The following is an 11,815-nucleotide window of genomic DNA, read 5'->3' as shown; positions in this document are numbered from 1 at the left end:
AGTCTCCCTGCAATGACTGAGAGATCCAGGTCACTTCCATCTTTGGACTTCACAGTAGTATGTGGTCTCTACAATCTCTGTCAGAAGAGAAGAGAGCGTGATGGTGGCACTTTGACTCTTAAATGCTTGGCCTGGTTGGGAGACACCCAATTTCAGCTTACGTTCTGATGTCTGCATCTGTTAACATGGCCTCACCTCACTGAAGGGAGCCTGGGAAGTATAGTTTTCCCATGTGCCCAGGGTGGAGAGGAAAGACAGATACCAGAGAGATGGTGATCCCACCACATTCCCTTGACTAACTAGTCATATTTTCCACTGTGCAAATGGTTTGTGTCTATTAACACTTTTGTGTCTGTTAACACTATTTATTTGGGGTATCTAATGTGTATATTAAATTGAAATAACCTTTAAGATTTCTCACTTTGAATTCTCTTTTAACTTAGTAATGCTTCTCTAATTTATTACAAGCTTGCTTACCACATTTCACTCATCCTTTTCTCTAGTCTTTTTATGTTATTTTATTTAGATGTACTTTTTATAAGCAGCAAAGATTCTGATTTTCAACACAATCTGAGAGGCTTTTTCTATTAATAGGGGATCTAAATTTAATAAGTGAACTGATCACACTTCGTCTCAGGATTGCCATGTTTTTGTGCCGTTGTTTTCATCGTATGTGTGTGCTGTTTCTTTTCAGTTTTGTCATTTGCGCTGAAGATTTGGTGTTGTTTGCTCTTATTCTTTACTTTGATTTTTTGAAAGTAGACATTCCTCTGATTTTGCTAGTGGGTTCCTGAGAGCTTTACACAAATACTTTAAAAAATCTGTGTTTGTTTAATTGTAAAAGTAATAAGTCAAATAATAACCTTTAGAAACTATGGAAAAGGAGGCATCAAACATTTTTTATTTCCCTATCCCCTGTTAATCTTATCTTTTGTGTTAACTATCTAATCTGGGGTAGTAAACTCAGTCACTTGAAAAAATAGTTTTTTCCCCTCATAAACGAATTGCTCTTCCTATAAAACATTAGGACAATACCCTAAAGTACAAAGGGCAGCAGCAAAATCTGCCATCATTTTTACCACACAAAGACAACTGCTGTTAATATTTTAGTATATTTCCCTTCAAACTTTTTACTACATACTTTTTATATGATTGAGATTATATTGTATATATGATTTTATATGCTGCTTTATTCACTGCAATGTTCTTATTAGCAACTAGTTGTTTTTGGTTATATAAAGTCTTCACAATCATTTTAAAGACCTTATCATAGTAGATGAGCCATAAGTTATTACCATATCATTATTGTACATTTAGATTATTTTCAACTTCTAATTATCATAAATAATGTTGAATAGAATTATCTTTGTGCAAAAGGGGAAAAAGCACATTTTTTGTCTAATTTAGGATTATTTCATTAGGACAGATTTCCAAATAAAATTAGTGGGTCAAAGGACTACCTTTTTTTTGATTATGCCGTATAGCATGCAGAATCTTAGCTCCCCTACCAGGGGTTGGACCCATGTCCTGGGTCTTGGGAGCAGGGAGTCTTAACCATTGGACCATCAGGGAAGTCCCAAAATGAATATATTTTTTAAAGGATTTTTGGTTCATCTTGCTAAATTGCTCCCCCAAAGAAATTGCATCATTATAAATGAAATCTCAATATAGCCATATTGTTGCTATAGTTCTTTTAGCATTTCAGACTTAGCATCAATTCATTTCTCATTATTAGTGTTTATATTAACTTATACTATAGCTAAAGTCTGTTTTGGGCATCTCCACCAATTCTTTCCAACCCCTATCTTCCAAATCATGAGTTCTTTTTATGATTCAGTGACTCATTTTATGATTCATCAAATTGCATCAAATACATGGAAGAATGTGTTTTTTTTGGTGATTACCAATTAAGTCAATGCTTTATGTAACTTAATTTGGTTTCGTTTCTGCATATTGCATAGCAAGTGACTTATTTCCACTGAGGAAAATTATAATTTTTTTAAGTTAAAAAAAATTATATATTTTTGGCTGTTCTGGATCTTCATTACTGCGCATGGGCTTTCTCTAGTTGCAGTCAGTGAGGGCTCCTCTCTAGCTGTGTTGTATGGTTTCTCATTGCAGTGGCTTCTCTTGTTTCGGAGCATGGGCTCTAAGCACTTGAGCTCACTGGTTGTGGCACACAAGCCAAGCTGCCCCACAGCAGGTGGGATCTTCCCAGACCAGGGACTGATCCGTGTCCCTTGTATTGGCAGGCAGATTCCCAAACACTGGCACACCAGGAAATTCCCAAAATTACTTTTTGACACTAGCTGTGTCCTTTCCAACCAATCTCAATCCACAGAGCAAGGGAAAAATGAAGGAAGTGAAAGTGAAAGTCGCTCAGCTGTATCCAACTCTTTGCGACCCCATGAACTATACAGTCCACGGAATTCTCCAGGCCAGAACACTGGAGAGGGTGGGTGTTCCCTTCTCCAGGGGATTGTCCCAACCCAGGCATCAAACCCAGGTCTCTTGCACTGCAGGCGGATTCTTTACCATCTGAACCACCAGGGAAGCCCAAGCCTATGGTAAGTTGAAAGATGCAATTCTAGGAGGGGTTGGAAAAATGTGTCGAGGCCTCTAAACAGGGAAAATGGGGCAAATAAGCAAAGATTTAACTAGGTGCTCAAGACTATCCTAAATTGAAGATACAATAAAAAATAGAATAGAGTCTTAAGTTGGTGTATGGAATAGATCCAGACTCTGATGGATAAGTTTTGAATCTTGAAAAGGAAATAATTTAGATCACTTTGATGCACTTCAAGGCCCAGCTAAAATTGCTCCTCATTTAAACACCTCAAATGTGATCTCTCCTGCCTCCAAATTCTCCCATTTTTCTAGAAAATGCATCATTTTCTACCTTGGATAGTAGTAATTTGCCAGACTACTCTTTGATCATTACCTCTACATTACCTGTGTGACTCACCTCTGTGCTTTCACAGCACCTGGCAAATTGCTTTATCCTAGATAGGTGTTCAACAAATAATTCCTGAAACCAATGCTTATCAGTTGGTAACTGTTTTCAAAACCAATGGATATACAGATTATAAACCATTCCCAAATAACTTTATTAAGTGCTCAAAGTGAGCAATAGTTAAGTAGATAAATATTTACCTGAGGACTTTTTCACAGTGGCAGTTTTGGAAATTTCATTGTGTATTTGTTGATTTTAAGATACTGTTTTCTTCATTTCCCCTCACATTAGCAATATGTTACATTAAAAAAAGTACTCCCTTTTATTTTCTCATTAAACAACAAATCCCATTAGAATGTGTTCGTGTGTGTGTGTGTGTGTGTGAATACTTAGAATCACAAATGCTAGGCTGTTTTTGCTAAAATTTTTTTCTAATTTTTTATCATAAGTGTGCAGTGTAATTTTCACAAATGAGACACTTGCTTCTAACTAGCACCTGGATTAAGGAACAGAATATTACTTTCATCTCAGAAACCCCTCTTCTTTCTTCATGATGACTTATTTTCATGGTGACTTTTTGACTTTGGGAGGGGAGGGGGAGAAATTGTCATCAATATTTGATGTTTTTATATTGTTTCAAAGTTTCTAAATATGTATGAGGTTATATACATCTCACATTATTTTTGTCATGTATCTAAGGAAGATTTGTATTTTTTATTTGCTTGGAAAGCACTAAGTGATTTTTATTTGCATTAAGTGATTTTGAAAGTCTTGAAACCATACAGTTGGAAAGATATTGTCAAAAATCAAGGATATTTGATATTGATGTTTATGAAAAGGAACATCAATTTCTTTGCCTACAAAATAATTTGCAGGACTTCTCTGGTGGTTCAGTGGTTTAGATTCCCTGCTTCCAATGCAGGGGATGCAAGTTCGATCCCTGGTGGGGGAATTAGGGTCCCATATGCCATGTGGTATAACCAAAAAACAAATTCCTACTGCAGAAACCAAGTCCAGGGTAAATAAGGTTTTGGGTCTTTGTTCTTCCCTCTATAGTGATGAATTTATATTTCAGTTCAGTTAGTAAGACTTAGGATCTGAGTAAAGTGGAACACTAGATTACAATTGGTTTTACATGTTTTCTTAATCACTTCTCAGTAGACTGCTTTATTAAGAGATATACTGTTGATTTAAAATCTGCTATGAGCACTGTTTGCTTGTTGTACTTTGTTTTTGTAAGCATTTCATAATACTCATGCCCTTGGAAGATTGCCTCTAGTGCACTTTGGGGGAGGTAATATTGTTTGAAGCTGATTGTAATTTTTAAACCTCAGGCTAAATGAATCAGTTTTGAGAATCTAGTAATTCCAGTTTCGGTGATGTATGGATCAAGACTAGCCTCCCCCAATGAGTTGATAAACCTGAAGGAAACCACTTTCACAGCTAAAGAGAGCAGAGGAAGAGTAACCTAGCCTATTACCCACAAACCCCTGAAGCTATCGCTACAGGGATTTGGAAACCATCATCTTCAAGCAGTGGCTTTGTGAATTGTGCAGGACAGGTAGGACAAACTCAGTGAAAATAGAATTCCTCATAATCCAATGCAATGGAGTCATTTGTCTAAGCCTCTACCAGAAAGGATACTACGAAGGTGGCAAGTCATGAAGGTAGTGCGGGTATCTTGAGAACTCTCGTCTGTGTGCATATGTTCAGACAAAGAAGGAAGTCAAATCTGGCGGAGAGTCCAGGCAAGAGGAGACAGGCTGAGTGTTTCAGTTCATTCTAATGAAAAGGCCCAGCATGCTCCATTTCCTAAACATTTGTAATGGAATATTTCATACATATGAGAGCAGATCCTGATATATATAAATAGCCTAAAGAAAAAGAGTAAGAACATCATACGTCTACACTCCCACCCAACTTAACAGTAGTGCGTTTACTGATGCTTTTGAAGTCCCTGTGAGTCCTCCACGGTCACATCCTGCCTTTTCCTGGATGGAACTAGCGAGTCTGATTTTGGCTTCTCATTCCTTTTTCTTTTTTCTTGCTAGTTTTGCCACACATACTGATATATTCCTGAACACTATGTTATTTAGGTTTGAATGTTTTATAAATGAATCAAACTGACTTCATCTTTCTTTAATTTGGTCATGTAAATCAGGAACATGCCTGTGAGAATTTTAATTGTTGTATAGTATCCTATTGTCTATAGGATCCTATCCTATTGTCTATACTCTACTTATTAATCTATTTTCTTGTTAACAAACATTTGGGTGGTTTCCAGTGTTTGGCTGCTGTTAACAGTAGTGTTATGGACATGCTTGTTCTTTCTCCTGGTGCACATAAACAAGAACTACTTCAAGATTCAGTTTTTGGAATGTAATTGCTGGGTTGTAGCATCTTCAATTTTACTAGGTAACACTTATCAACTTTTTTTGGCTTAGTTAAAAAGGGCTAGGGTTGCCAGCTGTAGCCAATGAAAATACAAGATTCTCAGTTACATTTGAATTTTATATAAACAACAAAAATCTTTTTAGTGTAAGTATGGCCCATGCAAAATTTATATTTCATCTGGCAACCCTAACAAGGTCAGTGAACTTTACCAAATCACAGTCATTGGCCAATGAAGTGTAAGAGTGAGGGGGTGGGGGAATATTTGGCCTTTTCTTCCTCACCTAGCGTGGCCAACACAGTTGTTTACCAGCAGATTAGCCCAGGGGGCTCAGGTGCTTGCTAATCACCTATATGGGTAATTGATCAGCTCAACATACACGTATCAGCACCAGCTGTATGCCAAGCAGGTGCTAGATGTTGGGAGTGTAACTGTAAACATGACAGACAAGGTCCTTGCCCTCACTAGGGTTTTAGCCAGGGTGGGGAAATGAAAGATAATAAGGCAATGATCTATGTACTGTGGGAGCAGTGGTGTGTTGGCAAAGAAGCCTTGATATGCAGATTTTGCTGACTTTGGAGTTGTAAATACTCTTCTCTTGGCGAGTTTCAAGCTACCAGTGTGGAGGCATTGAACTCTGAGTTGAGGGAAAGACTTGTACAATCTGCTCTCTGGGTTGTATGAACTGGCTCCAGCAGGCCACTGTCTGGGAGAGTACTTAGAAAGGAGCTTTCATCCAATTTCTGGGCTCTTTTCTGATTGGTTTGGGGGAAAGGGATTTAGAGATTAATTATTTCCTCAAATTTAGAAGGAATCAAATGCTAAGAGGTATTAGAAAGCATTTATTATATATATATAATATTGGATGCTTTGCAAAAAATTTTTTTACTGTTATATAAATAGAAGAGTCTCATAAACATAGTTGTAAATTATGACTAGCCTATAGATCAGGGCTAAGATCTCCCTTTTTGTATGTGATCTTATATCAGAAGACCCTTGAAGACTTCTGAACTGCTCCATTCCTCTTCATCCATTCTGCAAACATTGACAGAGCCCTTGGTTCTGTGTCAGGCATTGTATAATGGGCTTTAGTCTCTGTCTTCATGGCGCTCTCAACTCACAGAAAGAACACTCTGCCCAATTCTTTGTAGGCAGTCTTACTGCAGTCTCCTTTTACTTGCTTAGTTCATTCCTGTGCTTCCATCTTGCTGTAACCCCCTTCCAATGATCTTTCCTTGCTTTTCTTGATATTTCTCCTCTCCCAGAGTGGCTGAACCTGGACTCTCCTGACTTTCCTATATCTTGTCCTATCACTCACTCTAACCATTCCATCTATCTCTATCAAACATTATTCAAATGCCCGCGTCCTTGCCGGTGTACAAGGTATGTGGGAGCCTCTACTCACTATTTAAAAGTTTTTACAATAATTCAATAAAATTATGTTTTTGCACAACTTGTGTCCATATCCTTTTTATGGACACAATTATTTAATACGAGATTCATTGTATAAAATTTGGAAAAGTAGAAAGGAATAATTATGCAATCTTACAACCCAAGGCTAGCTATACAAATTTGGGGGTGCATCCTTGCAGTCATTTGCTTTGCATACTTACAAACGAATTGGGATCATACCCGTGTTTTCACTTACAATATACAAGGGAAATTTTTTTTATCATCCTTTTAAGTATTTTTCAAAGACATGATTTTAAGTGATGGCATAACATTCTATTTTCAGGCTAAGCCACGATTTAAGTAGTTCCTTGTTGCTGGCAGTAACCTCTCTGCAAGTCAGTCATGTTGACTGTCTTTATCATAAGCTGCAAGAAAGTAGGAATCAGTCATTTAATTGTCTTTCCAAGGCAGCACTCATAACAAAAACAAATAGTAATTGTATTATGTATTTGGATTTGTTGTGATCCTCTAGTTACCATTTAAAATAAAAGGAGTCAGTCTGCATAAAATGTAACTGGTGTTAGTGTACAGGTATCCTGAGGCTCTTGGGAGGATTGGGAGGCAGATAACCTGCTATCAAATCTCTTTGGTTGGGTTTTGTTTACTACTCCCCAGAGGAGCTGAGCTCTGGGTAAAATCTTGAAATTGGTGGGAGCTTTAGAGATCACTGAGTGACTCTAACCTCTTTTTCACAGATGAGGAAATTAAATCAAGGATTGTTACCTGCTGAGACTAGTATCCAGGTCTCTTGACTTCTTTTCTGTCCTTTTCACCACAATCAGCTGACTAAGCTTTCTCTTTTAAAATAGTGTGAACATACAGCTACCTATTACCTACCTTACAGGAACTCTTGTTTTGCCTTAGGGTGTATGCACTTTGGTATAAAAATCTAATGTAAGGTACTAGATATGTATCCAAGAGAAAGGAAAGCGTACGTCCACACAAAGACTTGTACACAAATGTTCATACTAGCATTATTCATAATAGTAAAACAGTGGGAACAATCTAAATTTCATCAACAGGTGAATGAAAAAACAAAGTGTGGTCTATTCACACAATGGAATACTCAGAAAGAAAAAGAAATGAACTACTGATAAATCCAACAATGTAGATCAATCTCAAAATAATTACTTTGAGTAAAAGAAGTCAGACAAAAGAGTTCAAATTGTACAATTCCTTTTATCTAAAGTTCTGGGAAACGTAAACCAAGTGACAGAAAGCAGTTCTGTGGTTACTTGGGGATGCGGATGTGGGGAAAGAGAAACCAGAAAGGGGCAGAGGAAATTTTGGAGGCAGATGAATATATTCACTATCTTGATTGTAGAAACGGTTTCAGGGTTGTATACACATGAAAACATCAAATTACACACTTTAAATATGTGCAGTTTATTGCATGTTAATTATACCTCACTGAAGTTGTTTGAGATAACCTCAAGTTTGAAAAGCAGAACCTAACTAAAAACTCACTGAAGAATCTGAAGCACAAGAAAACTAAAATTACTTCTGGAGATAACTGACAACCAAGGTTCTATTTTAATATGATAGTTTATCTGAACAAAACATTACTATGAGAAGCGCAGAGTCATAAAAATAAAAAATAGAAGTGACATTTTTGTTCCCCTGGTAATGCCATTTCCTCATGCCTGTACAGTTACTCTATATCATAATCTTTTTAGTGTTCTATTCAATTTGGTTTTTTAAAGAGAGCAATAACTTCGTTGTATTTTTCCCGAACTATTAGAAAGCTCTTTTATGTACAAGATGTCCAATCCCTGATGTGTCTGTCCCTGTGTGGGTGTGTAGAAAGTTACATTGTAACTATAAATTTTAACAGATGCTGTAGTTCGCTTCAAGATTTTGCAGTCACGACTCAGCAGTGGCAGTCACTGGAACTTTCTAGAAACCATACCCTCTTCATACCCTAAGAATGTGAACTCGGTGATCAAATTTTTCTTTTCAGACTTTCCACCTAACCGTTTTAAAACAAAGAACTGCCAGACCACACATACAGTGCACACACCAGTAAAGATTGTCTTTCTTGTAGGAAAACATTTGTAAAGTTTTATTTCCACCCAACTTATTTTGTTAGCTCTTTTATTCGATAACCACTCCCGTTCTGTAGACGGGGAGGCGCACATTTTTTTTTTTTTTTTCCACACAGTACAGAGAGGAAAAAAAGCAACTCTCAACTTTGCAGTTCCATTTTGAGAAATGATCACATCGAACTCCTGAGAAACGACAGCCCAGAGAGAGCAGAAGCATTCCTCCCTAGGCTGGGTGTGGGGTCGGGAGGCAGGCGCGCTTCCGCGCGAGAGAGGGGTAGTCAGGTGGCAGCGGAGCGGGCGCTGGAGCCGGTGCAGCGCGGCGGGGGCGCGTGCGGGGCGCGCCTCCCTCCGGCCGGCTCCGGGAGGCCGGCCCCGGGCTCCCGCGCCGAGCAGCGATCCGCGGGTGCGCCCGGAGCGCCCAGCGCCCAGCGCCCGCGTCTCCTCCCTCGCGCGCTCGTTCCCTCCCCAGTCCCCCCCGCCCCCAACCCCTGGCAGGTCCCTCCCCCAAGCCTGGTCCCGCGGCCGCCGCCGCCGCTACCGGAGGCGCAGGAGCCTCGCGATAGTGTTTGCACAGGCGGCGCGTGACGCCGCCGCCGCCCGTAACTGATGCAGAGGTTACCCCGCCGCCTCAGCCGCCACCCACCGCCTGCCGCCGCCGCCGCCACCCGGGCGACGCCGGGGGCCGACGCACTGCAGAGGTGCCGGCAGGTTCCGCCCGCGGAAGTCTCCTCGGCTGGCGCAGCCCGCGCTCCGCCCGCGCTCCGACCCCGGCCCCAGCGGGCGCCCCCTCGACGCCTCCGCCGCGGCGCTCCTTCCCCCCGCCTCTTCCCCGGCGCGCCCGCCGGCTCCCTGACTTCTCCCGCTTTTCCTCCTCCCCGTCCCCTCTCCTCCCCTCACCTCTACCCTCCCCACCTCCCCCCTTCTTGGTTTCCTCCCCCATCCCCTTGACTCTCCCCTCCCTGCCCCTCGCTCTCCTGCTCGCCCTCAGCGCGGCCCCCGCCATGACGGAGGCGGGTGCCGGTGCCGTTGCCGCCGCTGCCGTCGCAGGGGGGGAGTCGGGTTCCCAGAAAGTAGCTTGATGAGTGTCCAAAGTAGCAGTGGAAGTTTGGAGGGGCCGCCATCTTGGTCCCAGCTCTCCACGTCTCCAACCCCGGGCTCGGCGGCGGCGGCCAGGTCCCTGCTGAATCACACGCCGCCATCCGGGAGGCCCAGGGAAGGTGAGTGCCGTCGCGCCCGCGCCCGCTCGCGGGCCTCACTTCCCCGCGCCGCTGCCCCCGCGCCCCCGGGTCTCCTTCCCGCGACCCCGGGGTGGGGGAGGGGGACGAGGTGGACGCGAAGCCGCCCGGCCCCGGGGAGGTAGCGCTCCGGCTGTGGGTGGTGGTTCGCGGGTGGCGGGGAAGAGGGAGGAAGGGGTGCGCGCTGGAGGGGACGGGGCGCGGCGCGGCGCACAGACTCGCTTGGGGCTCCTAAGAGCCAATCCTGCTAGGGTGGGAAGCCTGACCCCGGACGCGAGCCCCTTTCTGCTCCATTTGCTAGTACTCTCAGTACTCTTAACCTCCCGGCCTCCGGTCTCTGGTGCGTTTTCCCTCTCGGTGAAGCATTCATCCTCGAGCCCCCTCCCCTTCCCTCGCGCACTCCTCCCCTAGAGGCGGTCCCCGCTCTGCGAGCTCTGTTGCCCGGGACCTGGAGGATGCCCCTCACTGGCAAGATCTCTGCCTTTTGGGTAGAGCCGCTGGAATTATCAAAGCCGACTTTGATCCCTGGCCTGCCCCGCCACCCCCACCCCGAGCAGTTTAAACTAGAGACCGATTCGTGGGCAGGCTTTTAAAACCACCCAGATGGTTGCAACTTTGCTTCGCCATCACCTCCTGCATATTCGTATGTTACCTCTCTGTTGCAAGTCGGCTACTATTCTTCTCCGACAGGGTCGTGGGTTTTGTGGGAAATCGCTGCGTAAAGGTTACTGCACACACTCACCAGATCGGTTACAATTGTTTTCTAAGTTTTCTGGCTTCCTGCATGCAAGTGTGCTGCCACCAGATGTAGCAGTTACACAGCTAGTGAGACACCGGAGTGCTTTTGACTAAAATTTTAACTTGCTGTATTTAACTTTAAGTATACGACGTAAAATTAAATTTAGGAGAACACATATGTATGGGGGAAGAATAAATGTGTGTAGAATCGCGTTTAACGTTCTTTTGTCTGGAAAACGTTTAGCGGTATTCATGAGCAATTGGTAAATGGGTTGTTCACGGGCAGTTGTGTCACACAGGAAGATTGTAGCCACATTTTCGAAAAAACGTCGGGAAGTCCAGTAGTCTAGAGAATCCTTTAAAGATACCAAGAGCTTTGATTTATGTAGGAGTCGGTGGGATTAATTTATTTTGAAAATATCTATCAGTATTTACGACTCAGAGCCTTGACATTTGTTAGTCAGGTGGTTTGTGCCCTGAATCCAGTGGTTCAGGCATAGCTTTCTTTGTCATTTTGTTCCTGTGAGCATGTGTGAAAGTGACAATAGGCTCAAAGATTGGCATGAATTTGCTCTGGAAAATTCATGGGAAGATTTGATTTATGGCATCCATTAAGCGTTCTGAATACTTTGACAGACATTTCCTCTTTTCATCTCACCCCCAACCCTGAGTTCTGATTATTAGAAGATAAAAGTTTATTTATTGACTAACTCAAATTCAGTACACCTGATGGTTTTTCTTTCTTCACTTGAAAATCTGTAAATGAATGTCTTAAAATCTGTTTTGTGAACAGCAGTTGGTGCTTTTAGCATGCTTTTACTTTTGTCTGTACATTCATTAGGATGCTAAATGGTACTGTTAGGAATGATAGTATAATGAGTGATAGTCAACGATGTCTTGGGAAAGACTTTGTTAAAGGCTATACCTTTTTTAAACTATTCATTTCTTAAATATTTATTGAGACATTTTTTGTGAGCCAAGCACTGCACTTGTTCACAAG

The 11,815-nt window shown here is 42.1% G+C and overlaps 1 protein-coding gene across 2 annotated transcripts in view; it reads left to right on the top strand.

Annotated features, from left to right (window-relative positions):
- The first annotated feature begins 9,596 nt into the window (after window positions 1–9,596).
- The window catches only part of TLK1 (tousled like kinase 1), a 176,062-nt gene continuing 173,843 nt past the window's right edge, over window positions 9,597–11,815 (top strand). The window contains exon 1 of one of the 2 annotated variants that reach the window (XM_040229325.1): window positions 9,597–10,059. In XM_040229325.1, the coding sequence (XP_040085259.1) occupies window positions 9,921–10,059 (139 nt within the window). In that variant the 5' untranslated portion in view covers window positions 9,597–9,920. The remainder of the gene's footprint in view (window positions 10,060–11,815) is intronic. The other variant, XM_040229326.1, reaches the window with a different exon arrangement.

The sequence above is a fragment of the Oryx dammah genome, unplaced genomic scaffold (genome assembly GCF_014754425.2).
Source record: "Oryx dammah isolate SB20612 unplaced genomic scaffold, SCBI_Odam_1.1 HiC_scaffold_27, whole genome shotgun sequence".
NCBI classification, from domain to species: domain Eukaryota; kingdom Metazoa; phylum Chordata; class Mammalia; order Artiodactyla; family Bovidae; genus Oryx; species Oryx dammah.
Note: the sequence above shows the minus strand (reverse complement) of the source record. Positions and strands in the feature narration are given on the sequence as shown.